This window comes from Cotesia glomerata, linkage group LG1 (genome assembly GCF_020080835.1).
Source record: "Cotesia glomerata isolate CgM1 linkage group LG1, MPM_Cglom_v2.3, whole genome shotgun sequence".
In the NCBI taxonomy this organism is placed as follows: domain Eukaryota; kingdom Metazoa; phylum Arthropoda; class Insecta; order Hymenoptera; family Braconidae; genus Cotesia; species Cotesia glomerata.
The window spans coordinates 3,526,264-3,539,310 of NC_058158.1; the positions used below are offsets into that span (position 1 = coordinate 3,526,264).

Here is a 13,047-nt window from a genome sequence, read left to right on the forward strand (position 1 = left end):
ATCTTGTACTTAAAATTTTTGCAAACAATTTGAAAAGAAAATTTCTTGGTATTTATCCGACGATTAACCACTCAACTTGGTATAAAGTTTATATACCACTGTGCATCATGATAAACTGTAAAAGGTATCGATTTAAATATATAAATATGTATCTTGGTCTCTATCATGCGTATATATGTATAGATAAATACAGAGTAGAAGCAAGTATATAGTCGAGTATTCAAGAAGTGCTTGTCAAATCTAATACTCTCCTTCAACTCCCTCCTGTACTTTAGTGAACCAATTCTCTTTTCGCTGATTGCGCTACCTCGTTTGTCGTAATCCTGTGGTCTCAACTGTTTATCACTTCAAGTAAACTAATTGCGTAACTAACACGACTTTGTCTATCTGACATAGTTTATAATTAAATTAATTTTTAACAAAACTAAGCCGAGTTAAATAACAATCGTGTACAAAATTATTCAAATTATTTTAGATTTCAAATTATATCATAATCATTCCTTTAAAAATAATTCAACTAACATTTGTTTATTTATTTACTAATTTCTTTGTCTAACAAAAAGATAAATCTAACTGTTAATTAAGTTGATAATTAACTTATTTATTATGCGCAGTTAAATTCACAAGAAAAAAAAACAAGTATCAAACTGTAAAAATTGTTTACAGCAGTTAAATAATTTAAAATAAATTACGAAAGTTTTTAACGCCAAAAGTTTTAAAAAAAATTAATTGGGATGGAAAAAAATGTTGAAATAATTCAGCGTCTCGTTGAGCAAAGAGCGAATGAGTTTTCCATGCACGAGCGGAAAAAGCCCTACACGTGCAAACTGATGAGCGTAAAAATGGACATAATAAAAAGGGACAAATAAACAAATAAAAATTAAATTTCCGCCGAACCCCCCCATGACCGCGAGTTCCCACGAGATCGTGCACCGAGTTTCGTAGGTAGCTGGCGCACTCGACTGACCATAAAATTAAGTAAACGTAAACATCTAAATAGATTATTAATAATAATTAGTAATTAATAAGGAAAATAAAACAATAAATGGCATAGTTTATTATTATTTCAATGATAGTATTTTGCGGATGAAATATTCAGTTTTTATCGGTAACTAATTTTATTTAATTTAATTCGTTAATAATTAAAAAGACAAACCATTGAAGCATTTAATTCAAAAAAATTCAAGCACGTTCGGAAATAAATAGCGAAATTTATTTAGTCTGGCATGATCTTACATAAAATAAGACGATAGAAAACAAGCTCTCACTAATAATACAAGTATATAAGTCAACCCGTCACAACTGCGGGTAATTATGTAGCGAAACGGAACGTCTCTTAAGCTAGACAAGGCGCGTACTTCTAAAATACTTGTGGACAATGACGAACGTATTCATACGACTATAACTAAAACTACGATGAGCCTTCAGGCTTACGAACGTGCGCATCGTTTTTTTCATTTTTGTCTTTGACTTTACTTGTGTTTTCAACGCTATGCCTTGGTACGTAATTTAACTAAGGCTATACCGAGCAGCTAATTATTTTATGCGGCTTTAATCGTCGACAAATTTATGTCTGTGCATTTGTTAACACACATATACGTATACTATTATTATTATTATTATTATTATTATTATTATTATTATTATTATCATCATTATTATTACTATTATCAACTGAGTATTGATTTTATTTGTTGGAATATATGAATAAAAAATTATAAGTGATAAAAAAAATAGTTGTCATATGTGTAAACAAATATAAATTATATGCATTGGTAATAGACGTCTAAATGATGTTGATCACGTGCAATCGACTGCTTGTTGAAGGGAAAAATTTGAAAAACAAAAAAAAATGAAATAAAATAGTCGAGTCTCGTTATGAGTCCTATTTACTTTCTTTTTTTTTAATCAGACTCGTGTTAATATTAGAGAAACACCAATAGGACTCATAACGAGACTCGACTGTAAATAAATAAAGAAATAAAATAAAAATAAAAAAAATGTTTAATCTATTTTTTTATAACAATATTAATAATCAGTCATCAATATTAAATTTTTTAAATGTACCAAAAAATTATTTTTAAACATTATAAAATCAGTGACAGTTAATCGCTATACTAAATAATTATTTAAAACAATTGATCATTGAACGTTCCCTTCAATTTCACTGGATTGCAGGGCAGATATAAAAAAATTAATAAAATATGTAGGTAAAATATCAGTTTACGCAAGAGAACCTACCATGCAATGAATCCAATAGCAATAAAAATAAAGATTTAAAATTGAAGAGTAAATTTAAAATTAAATAAAAAATGAAAATGGAAAGCTCGAAATCAAACCAACTGTAATATCGTTTTAAAGCAATTTATTGTTTATTTCTAGCTCTCCGTTTTTATTTTTTATATCCTAAACTTTACATTTATATATAAATAAATTAATACAGAAAAAAATATAAATATATATAAATATATAAATATATAAATATATACATATATATACATATATATTTATATATTTATATATTTATATATATGTATTATATGTCAAGAGATATTTATACTAGTATTTTAATAGTCTAGTACTTAAACACAGTATGATAAATATAATAATTATTATATATAAATAATTAATAATTAAATTAATGAAACCGATGTACTATACGAGTGATAGAGTAATCGAACACTGTAAATACTTTAAGAAAAAACACATAGGAATTATTATTATTTTACTTTTTCGTTTTTATTTTTAATTATTTTTATTACCATATAAAATATATAGTTCTATAAATTATTACTTATAAAGTAATGGAATAGTGATAAAAAATTATAATTATTGCGATTTTTATTATTATTATTATCATTATTATATATAAAATATTAATATACACCAGCATATTAATATAGTTGAATATGTGAATAGGAGTCAATCTCACCACAATTACCTATATGAGTATTTAAGCTATGAGAATTTATTATTGTGAAAAAAAAATCTATAAAATATGGCGTAGGTATAATATTATCACAGATGACACGTAACTTATAATTATTGATATAATGATCTAAGTGTAATTAAATAATTATTATGATAATTAAAGAAAAAAATAAAATAAAATAAAACATTAGGCAGGAATAGTGCAATGAAAACAAAGAAAAGAAAAATAAAAAAAATGATTAACGTTGATAAATATTTAGCTAGAATATTGTTTGTACATTGGGCACGATAAGATGTATTATTTATTCTGAGATAAAAGCTCCGCGCGTTTTATACCAATTTAAAAAACTAAAACCGGATTGAAATAATTAAGAAAAAAAAAAAAAAACTGTCAATCCGTACACTCATGGCATTAAATCATCACTTGATAACTAACTACTCGCGATTCGAATCTATCTTTTAACGTTTGTTCACAGCTAGACAAAAGTTGGTATTACTCAATTGGCTTCTCCTAACTTGGTACTTTTTAAATTATTATTGTTATAAAAGTTTGTTGAGTATAGATAATTAAACGCACAATAAATAAACGAGAGAATTTAAAAAATACATAATATTTTGAGTAAAAAATCGCTCACCGCCTTATTGATGAAAAAAAAAAAAAAAAAAAAAAAAAGAAAAAGAAAAAAAAACATCCAGTCGTACCGCGAAGTGATAAAAACAAAAAAGCGCGGATGTCATTCTAGCCACAAATGCCTCGCAAATATAAAATAAAAAAAAAAAGTAAAAAAAAAAGAGCAAAAACGCTGGAGTAATTTTCAGCTAGTTATCATTATCATTATACGCTTTTCTACCGTTATCAAAGTTTGATATTAGAATAATAAAAACCACCCGGACAATGTCCCATTTTTTTCAGAAAAATAAACAATTTTAAAAAAGTAACGAGTCTCACATTACCACTCAGTTGATGTCGTGAAGTAAACCCAAAAAATTTTATTACTAAAAATGATTAATTAGAGCTTTTGTGTCTAAATTTTCCGATAATCTACAAAAAACCCTATTGAAAAAAAAAAAAAAAAAATAAACACCCAAATTAAACGTGAAGTGAATTTGTAAAGTAGTAGTGACTTGTAGGGTGTTATCTGATGCTGCAGCACGTTTCTCCCACCAAGGACAAGCCACCCCACGTCGCGACGCCCCACTAACGCTACCAACTTCCACCTACACCACCTCCCCTCACTCTAAAAAATATATGCATTACATGCATACTATATCCACCTCCAATGCGGTAAACCGGGCCATGAATTTGTTACCATCGGAAATAAGTTAGCACGTAATATCGGCACGCGTCCATACCGATGTCACTAAAAAACTCTATTCTCCAACAAAACTAAAACCCGTATAAATAAACAAATAAGTAGACATCGTAACGGCCCTGTCACTTTTCCCACACACGAGAGCATCAGACTTCTACTTGCACCCGGGGGGCACTTACACATGTGCGTCATAAGGCTGTGGCTGACCTAACGACGTACTGATATCAATTCGGCGACACGCGGTAAGGTCAGGGGTGTATTCACCTGGCACCGCCCTAAGACACGCCTACCTGCGCATCTTGGGGGTTATAGTACCGCCTACGCGCCTACCACATTGCCTACGCCTATGCCTATAGCCTACTCTACACCTTCTCTACTACTCACTTACACTTACACTTACTCCAATACTTATTATTTACCAGGTATCTTCACATTTACTCTCTATTATTTAGTACACGATTGTTACTTAAGTCCGCATCTTTATCTTTATCTGTCTCATCAAAAACATTTATTAAATTATCATCCACAATTAGATTTCTTTCCGTGTCTGATTAAAATGCTATTCATCTACTTATGCCCGGACGAATAACGTCCGTAACTACTTGACCTTTCCGTGTCTGATGTAATATGACACTGGTCTTTATCTACTTACAACTCTTTCTTCTTTATAACTATTTCTACTGTCGCGGCTATTCTCTATTAATTTTATTCTACTAGTCTACCTACTGGCGTACTCGATCCACTTAAATTCACGAACCCGACTCGGCAGTAACTATGTATTTTATAAATAATAGTATCTCTATTATCTTAAAACTACTACCCCTTATAGACTTCATCATATCTCGACAAAAAAAGAATAAAAATAAAATAATAGGCTGCAATTTAAAAGGCTCCGGTATAAATCTGAAGCCATGAATATTTCAAGACGGTATGTCTCGAGTAGATGCAGCTCTAAACAATTTTTTTTTGTAACAACCCCCGGGTCGATAAGTTGTGCGTAGAAAAATATTTGTAGTCTCCGCGATGCTATAGCTCATCATCCCCCCGAGCATCGATCCGTTCCCCTCACCCGCGTAACTATACCCCTTTATTTTTATTTAGTTCTGTTTTCTGTTCTGGTCTATCCTCTGTATCTGGTCTACTGATATGACATAAGCCAAGCGCAGTACAGCACGAGTTAAGTAAAGCACCCGGTGCAGACATAAAACCAGCAGTAGAACAACGGAAGATAAAACCTACGCCTATGGTTCCTTTCCTTCGCACACGCCTACGGGTTTCTCCCACCACCAGAGGGTCGACCACTGTCGTAAGCTACTACTACCCTAGTTGTGCGTTCCTCGTGTTTGTGGATCGGGTCACCGGGTGACGTAGCGCGTGGCATATCCGGATGAGGGTTGCACAACGGCTTAAAACGCTTCACGAGTAAAGAGAACCCGACCCTTTTTATGTGCCCATTACATGGACAACTCAGCGTTTCTCCACCCACGTACGATATATACTCAACCCTCAACCCAGCACTTTATCTTACACTGCACTACTGCAACACGTGACCGAGCCATCCTCATCATTTTCTCATACACAATACTATACTCAACTCAACTCTATGGTATTAGTGTACACTCTTATCGAATACGCTCTTCTTAGGTCGAGGAGAAATAATAAAAAAGTGCTATGCAGTTTTATCGGACGGATAAACCCTTACTGGATAATCCGATCATCCCTCTTGTCACACGCCCACGAGGATAACCCTATGAAATATAAAACTAAGACGAGTACCCGCGTACATACACTGTAAAAAAAGCGGTGTTAAAATGGACTCATTTTAACACCGCTATGTAACACCTGTGTATTAACACCGATGTAGTGGTGCTCTTTTGCGGTGTTAAACCAGTGTAATAAAACACAATTAATATTCAATATTTATCAAAATGAGACAAGTAACATTTATTTAAGAATTTTCAATTTATAAAATTACGCAGAAATTGATTTAATGAATGTTATACAAAAAGTTAAATACTATTTACAATATTAAATGTTTAAGGACAATATAATAATTATTTTTATCGTAACCATGATGTTTCTCACAGTATAATAGATGTTTTAAAAATGACAAATCTACAGCTGTGCAAAAATGAATTATCTCTATGAAAATCATTTAAAAAACGTTCAAAATTGTCGTAAAATTGTTCTAAAAATGTTTCAAATTTGTTGTAAAAACACTCTAAAACTGTCCAAAAAATATTCCAAAATTGTCTCAAAAATATCCAAAAAATGTCTTGAATGTATTCAACATTTGTTCTCAAATAGTTAAAAAAATGTTTTAAGATTATTTAAAAAAAGGTTCCACATAAAATTTAAGGATAAAATTTCAACTAAATTGTTTCAAATAAATTGCATTGATTCTAAAATTATCTTAGAAGTATTCCGAAAAACTTAAAAAAAAATACTTAAAAGTTATTAAATAATTACTAAAATCCACTATTTTAGAATTTCCGATTATCTATATGATGTCCTAAAATTGTCCTTTAATAACGGTGTTAAAGTAACACGGATCGAAAATTTACACCGAGAGAATTTCACAACATTATTTAACACTACACGGCCGTATTAAGTGTTCTGCGTCCATTTTTACATCGAAATTTTTTACAGTGTATTTATTTTAATCAAAAATTTTTATCTACTTAATATTTTATTATTTTAAACTTTTCAAATTAAATATTAACTTTTTTTGATTATTTATCTTTAATAATTAAACATAAAAAATTTAATTATAAAAATTGTGTTAGTTAAAATATTATCAACACCGGAAAATTTATAACACCGATTTAACACCGAAAAAAAATATTTACACCAGGAATTTTCAACACCGTACACCGCATGGACTCACACCGGTTTTTTTTTTACAGTATAACAGTTAAGACGAGAAGGTTAACCCGTCAGCACTCACGTTATAAGCATTTTTCTCCCCTCCGGGCGGAAAGCGTCAATTTTCCGCCCGCTGCGCTAAACGAAAATGCCGCTTTCCGCCTCCGTCGAGGAGAAAAATAGTATTCTCACCACGGGCAGGAAATAAGAAAGCCTCAGATCACATGTTTGTCGATCTCGGCTTCGCCTCGGTCAACAATTACATGTAATCTGAGACATTTCTTATTTTCCTGCCCTGGGTAAGAAAAATACTATTGCTCACGCTCGATTTAAAACAATGAAAACTTTTTCTTTTCAAATGGAAAGGGTAGATGAAATTTTTTCTACCTTCGAGTAATTTTACCTATTTTCAAATTATGAACTTTTGAAATGCTTTAATATTATATATGTTTTATAAAAAAAATATTTTTCCCATGCGCGTCGGAAATTGTGAGCATTCTTCTCATCACGAGATTATAGGTGTAACAAAAAAAAATTTACTTTCGGTAACGTTCGGGCTAGTTCGTGTATCTTCGTAACTGTATAGCTGCCCGGCCGCATGCAGATTAAACGTGAGCAAATCTCTCATCACGAGAGTAAATATTACCGAAAAGTTCACGTGAGTGCTGACGGGTTAAACTGGAACAAATTACTGGGGTACTTTAACTTACTTTTATTTTATCATTAATTTCTTTTCCTACAATGTTTATTTTTTTTTTTTATTTACTTATCGTGGGCTCACAGAAAAAAAATGTTCTTGAATCAAGTGTATAATATTGAAGAATTTAATCTTCTTGATTTGAATAGAAAAATTCTTAAACTAATATAATTTTTCTTAATTTAAGGAAATTTTACTTGATTCAAGAATTTTTCGTCTTGATTCAAGACAATTACCCTCTTCAAAATTATTTTCTTGGTTAAAGAATTTTTATCTCGAATCAAGTTAATTTTTTTTCAGTGCTTGCTAAGATTGGTTAACAATGTGGTCACATATGACTTTGAAGTTTTAAATAATATAGAATTAACTTTTTAAAAGGGGGAATACTGATACTGTAATAAATTTTTTTATAAAGAGTAAATTTTTTTGCCTTCGTATAGAAAAATACCAATTTGTTAAAAAAAAAATACATTACTGAAATTAAAATTTAGAAAATTTTTAATTTTTAAATTAAATCGAAAATAATGTTTTATATAAGGTTGTTGATTGATTTATAATAAATAAAAACTATTTTTATTTGTGTTTACTTGCGATAAAAACTGAGGACTCGATAAATATTTATTTTTTGTAGGTTTGTTTATTTGAAAAGTAAGCTTACGCGTTGGGACGACTAGTGTGTTCGAGTTATAAAAATAAAAAGTAATAATAAATAAAGTTAAATTAAAAAAACAACCCGCGCCCCTTATAGAATCGAAGCTCACACCGTAGTTACTGAAGAAAAAAAATTAAATAAATAAATTATATCATATAAAAATAATAATAATAATAATAAAAATAATAATTATAATAAAATAAATTTAACAGGTTAAGCTTTTCCGTACCGATATATAAATGTGAAAACCTACAAATTGTTATGTTTTTCTACAGTAACATTTGTACCGACTTACAACAAATATTTGTACAATATTATAATAAAAGAAGTTGAAAAAATAATAAAAGAAAATATGTATACCTATACGACATAGGTACACCCAGATGCAATAACTTTTTTAAATGTTATTAAACAACGGAATATTTTTCATACGTCAGACGATAATCACGGGCCGGCTAGACGCCCCCGTGCACAACAATTAACCTACCTTATAACTAATTTCGTTTTGTGCCAACCAGATTATATTTTAGATTTGCGTTTCAGATAATAAAATGCCGTTTATACTCTTTCATCCAATAAATAATACAATAAAATAACAATAATAATACTACTAATATGTCGGGACAATATCCTCGCTATTTATCTACTTATACAATATCATAAACATGTTGATACAATACCCAAGCACGTCATCCTCAAAATGAAATAAAAATAATCTATTATAATCATTTATTTTTATTTTTTGAATAATAGAGTCATTTTAGATTAAATGGATATCGTTCTTTGTTCACTTTTTAATTTTTAAAATACAACTATTTTATTTGTACACAATTGAAAAAAAAAATTAATATTAGCTATTTTTTTTATTGAATAGTCGAATGTAAAAAATTAGTCATTTTTGTTCCTGATTCAATGCTTCCGAAGATACAAAAAATTTGAATAAAAAAAAATTATTGAATGTCAGGTTTTGAAAAGTGAGGAGACAACGATATCTGTTTGACAAATATCCGTTTTTTGTATTATGCACTTTAAATAAATCTTAAATAAAAATAAATCTATTAATAACATTTTATGTAGAAGAAAATGCTTCAAAATAAGGTTATGAGAAAAGTAAAAAGTTAACCAAATAAGTAATAATTTTTGTTACAACTCTGGCTTGAATAGACGTCGATTTAAATTTATTTGTTAAAATTGATCATGCACTCACGAATAAATTCACAAACATCAAATATATTGGTGTAGACAATTCAAAATTACTCACGTTTTGTAGCTCCAAGAGAACAATAATTAAAAAAAATAATAAAACAAGGGGAAAAGACAACAAGCGAGAAGGGAGAGAAATGAATAAGACAAAAGTAAATCATCAAATACTCGTCCCAAAGTACTATTTGCCACCCATACACCGCACTCGCAATCTAATTTTAATAAATAAACAATGTTTGTCTATGATATTGAGGACAAAGTTAGCAAAGGCCGAGTGGTAAATAAAATAAGACACCAAGTTGTTATTATATATTGATATGTACCAGTGATGTTGGACCAGAAAGGTTAATTGCAGTTGTTTGATTAAATTCATCATTTTATAAAAGTTAAAATCCTGCAAAGACTTTGTATATTTATCCACCGACCTACTAAACTATGTCCTCAAAAATCATTGAACCATCATGATGATTATTATTATCTGTGAGCAAAATAATAAATAACATATTTTAATTGAATGTATAATAATTTATGTTTTTAATTTCTTACTAGATGAATTAATGCATATCATAGTTGTAAATTATCAATTTGTGAAATAAAACCTGCAAACTGTTTATGTTATTACTTATTTTTTTTACGCATTACAAACATTATCAATTATTACTATTATTATTTTAGAACCTTGTCAACTTTAAAATTACTTTTAAATAACAATTATCGCTTCAAAAATTTACTGAATTTTTTTTTTAAATATGTAAAAAAAAATCTATTTTATTTAAAAACATTTTCACCTTTATCACAACTAATGAAAATAAATCAGCAATCTAATTCGGTGAGTATTAGTACATAGAATTAATCAATCTTAATACCCATGACTCATGACCTTTTTTTCCTCACTCTCATTGCACACGAAATTCTACTCTAATAAATCCTCACCCCAAAAAAAATCAGACTATACAAGATAGCAATATAAAAACTAAAATAAAAGACATTGACCTCTAAAATTCACCTGTTGGCAGATGTCATTGGCCCTAGGTCTGGAGGCAGGTGGCTGGGGCGCATTGGTGGAACGTAGTTCCAGTGGCAGTCTGAGTCCTCTTTTACCCCACGGGCCGGGTGGATTTGCCGCAGGACTAGCCTCTTTAGCCCGTCGATGCGGAGTTTGCCTGGCAACTTTTCCATCAGCTTGGCTGCTCGAGCGTCACGCATTGCTTCAGCACGCCGGCCAGCCAAATGACGACAAGCCCTTCACCTGCGAGCAATGTGGACAACGCTACCGCTACCGTTCGGCGTACGTGAAACACCGGGAGCAAAACCACCGAGCGCGACTGCCCGCCGACAAACTTTTCACGTGCGACGTTTGCGGCATGCAATTCAGGTATCTTAAATCTTTTAAGAAACACAGGTTGAATCACGCTCTGGAGCGACTTCAGCGCGTGCCGGAACACCACCGAGGCAGTATATCTTCAATAACATCGACTGCTGCGGCCGAGAGAAGCGACCAGGTATCGAGTACCGGGGAACCAGTTCAGCACGAAACGGGAAGTGATGTCGCGAGTTCCATGGACAACCGCGACGAGCCGCGTGATAATTTAGACAGCAATCGGGACAGTGTTAGCGCTAAAGAAGAAGCCTCATCTGAAACAGCGAGTGTCCAGGGACAAGACCCAGCAGACACAGCCTCAATTGCTACCGCAATCACCGCTCGTGGAAGAGGAATCGAAGTTGACGCCTCCGATGAAAATAATGTTCACCAGACGTCCCAAGACGACGACCGAGATCGGCTTGAGTCAACCACCGAGCGAGTTATCGCTGAAATTGTACGAAATCATGATTCAGACAGACGCGAAAGACGGTTCGCGTGTCCGTTTTGCGGCAAGTGTGTGCGCTCTAAAGAAAATTTAAAGCTACACGTTCGTAAACACACGGGTGAACGACCCTTTGTTTGTCTCTTTTGCGGCAGGGCTTTCGGGGGTAAAAGCGATCTTACGCGACATCTGCGTATACATACGGGTGAACGACCTTATCATTGCGAAATGTGCGGCAAATGTTTTGCACGGGCTGATTATCTATCCAAGCATCTTACTACGCACATTCATCAACGCTAGACGTTTTGTTTTGTTAGAAAGTAACCGAGTTTAATTTAATTTTTTTGTTGGAAAGACAGATATATATTTATATTATATGAGCTTCCTCACATAAGTTTATCAATACACATATATTGGTGCTCAATAGTTTTTTAGTTTTTAATTTCATAATAATATTATTATGTTTGAAGATAAATAAATATATATTTATTTAGTTTTTTTACGATAAATTTTTTAATTCCTGGTGTTGGAAAATGCTTATATTTTTGAAGTTTTATCTTACGAAGTGCAGCAACGGTTTTAATGAATTTAAGTTTTCAGCACTGGGAATTGATAAATCAATGGTGCTATTTTATTAACAAAAATTAATTTTTTAACAAGTGTCAGAGAACAAAGCAAGAGTATAGATGATATTTGAAAACTCTAATGCCATCCTTAAATATCCAGCCACTGACCCACTACGATGTGTCAATTACCAAAGAAAACGGGCTATTAAAGAAAATAAAGATCGCTAGTAATTTTCTATAAGGACATTTAATTAAATTACTTAGTAAGTTTGATGATTTAATTGACGAGTTAGTATGTTGTAAAGAAATAGAGACAAGAAAAAAAAATGAAAATGTAGACGCGTATGACAAGTATATTAGAGGGATAATAAGTATATATGACTAGTGAGAAAAAAATTTGTGATAAGGATTGAAATACCAAAGAATGCGCGGGAAAGGATACGAGTTCTCAATAATGCTAACAAAATAATATATTAATAAATAATTATATGATAAACCGTCTCTCGTTTTTTCGTTCCATTGCGAATTTTATTCGTTATTACTATGAGTGATATATAACGTATATTTGTAATAATTAATATTTAATAATGAATAATGAATTAAACTAAATGATAAAAGAAATTAATCTAGTATATGATATGATAAAATAATATTATTATTTAGATAACAACTTATTGATGCGTAATGCCAATAATAGTGAGCGATAATTTTCTCACGCAAATTCCATTAATAACGAGGTCGTTCAAACGCGAAGCAATGCGTTTTTAAAATGTATGCGGTCCTATAAAAAAATGAAAAAAGTCGCGGCCAACAACAGATGCGACGACGTGTGCATGGAACGGATGGACGCTCGGGTTGAATAGGTTTAAATAAATAAAATAAACGAGTTAATACTTAAATAAAGGTACAGCCAAATAATAATAAGGATTTTAAAAATATATAATATGTAACGAAATAATAATAAAAAAATTAAATTAATTGATCCGACGCGTCCTTCCAGAGAGAGCGTGCCGGT

General features: G+C 31.1%; 1 protein-coding gene across 10 annotated transcripts in view; it reads left to right on the forward strand.

Moving 5' to 3' along the window:
- Positions 1–12,816, forward strand: part of LOC123275036 (protein bric-a-brac 1-like) — a 36,044-nt gene extending 23,228 nt beyond the window's left edge. For all 10 annotated transcript variants that reach the window (XM_044742921.1, XM_044742922.1, XM_044742918.1 and 7 more), the window contains exon 4: positions 10,678–12,816. In XM_044742921.1, coding sequence (XP_044598856.1) covers positions 10,678–11,766 — 1,089 coding nt within the window. In that variant the 3' untranslated portion in view covers positions 11,767–12,816. The remainder of the gene's footprint in view (positions 1–10,677) is intronic.
- Positions 12,817–13,047: the final 231 nt, after the last annotated feature.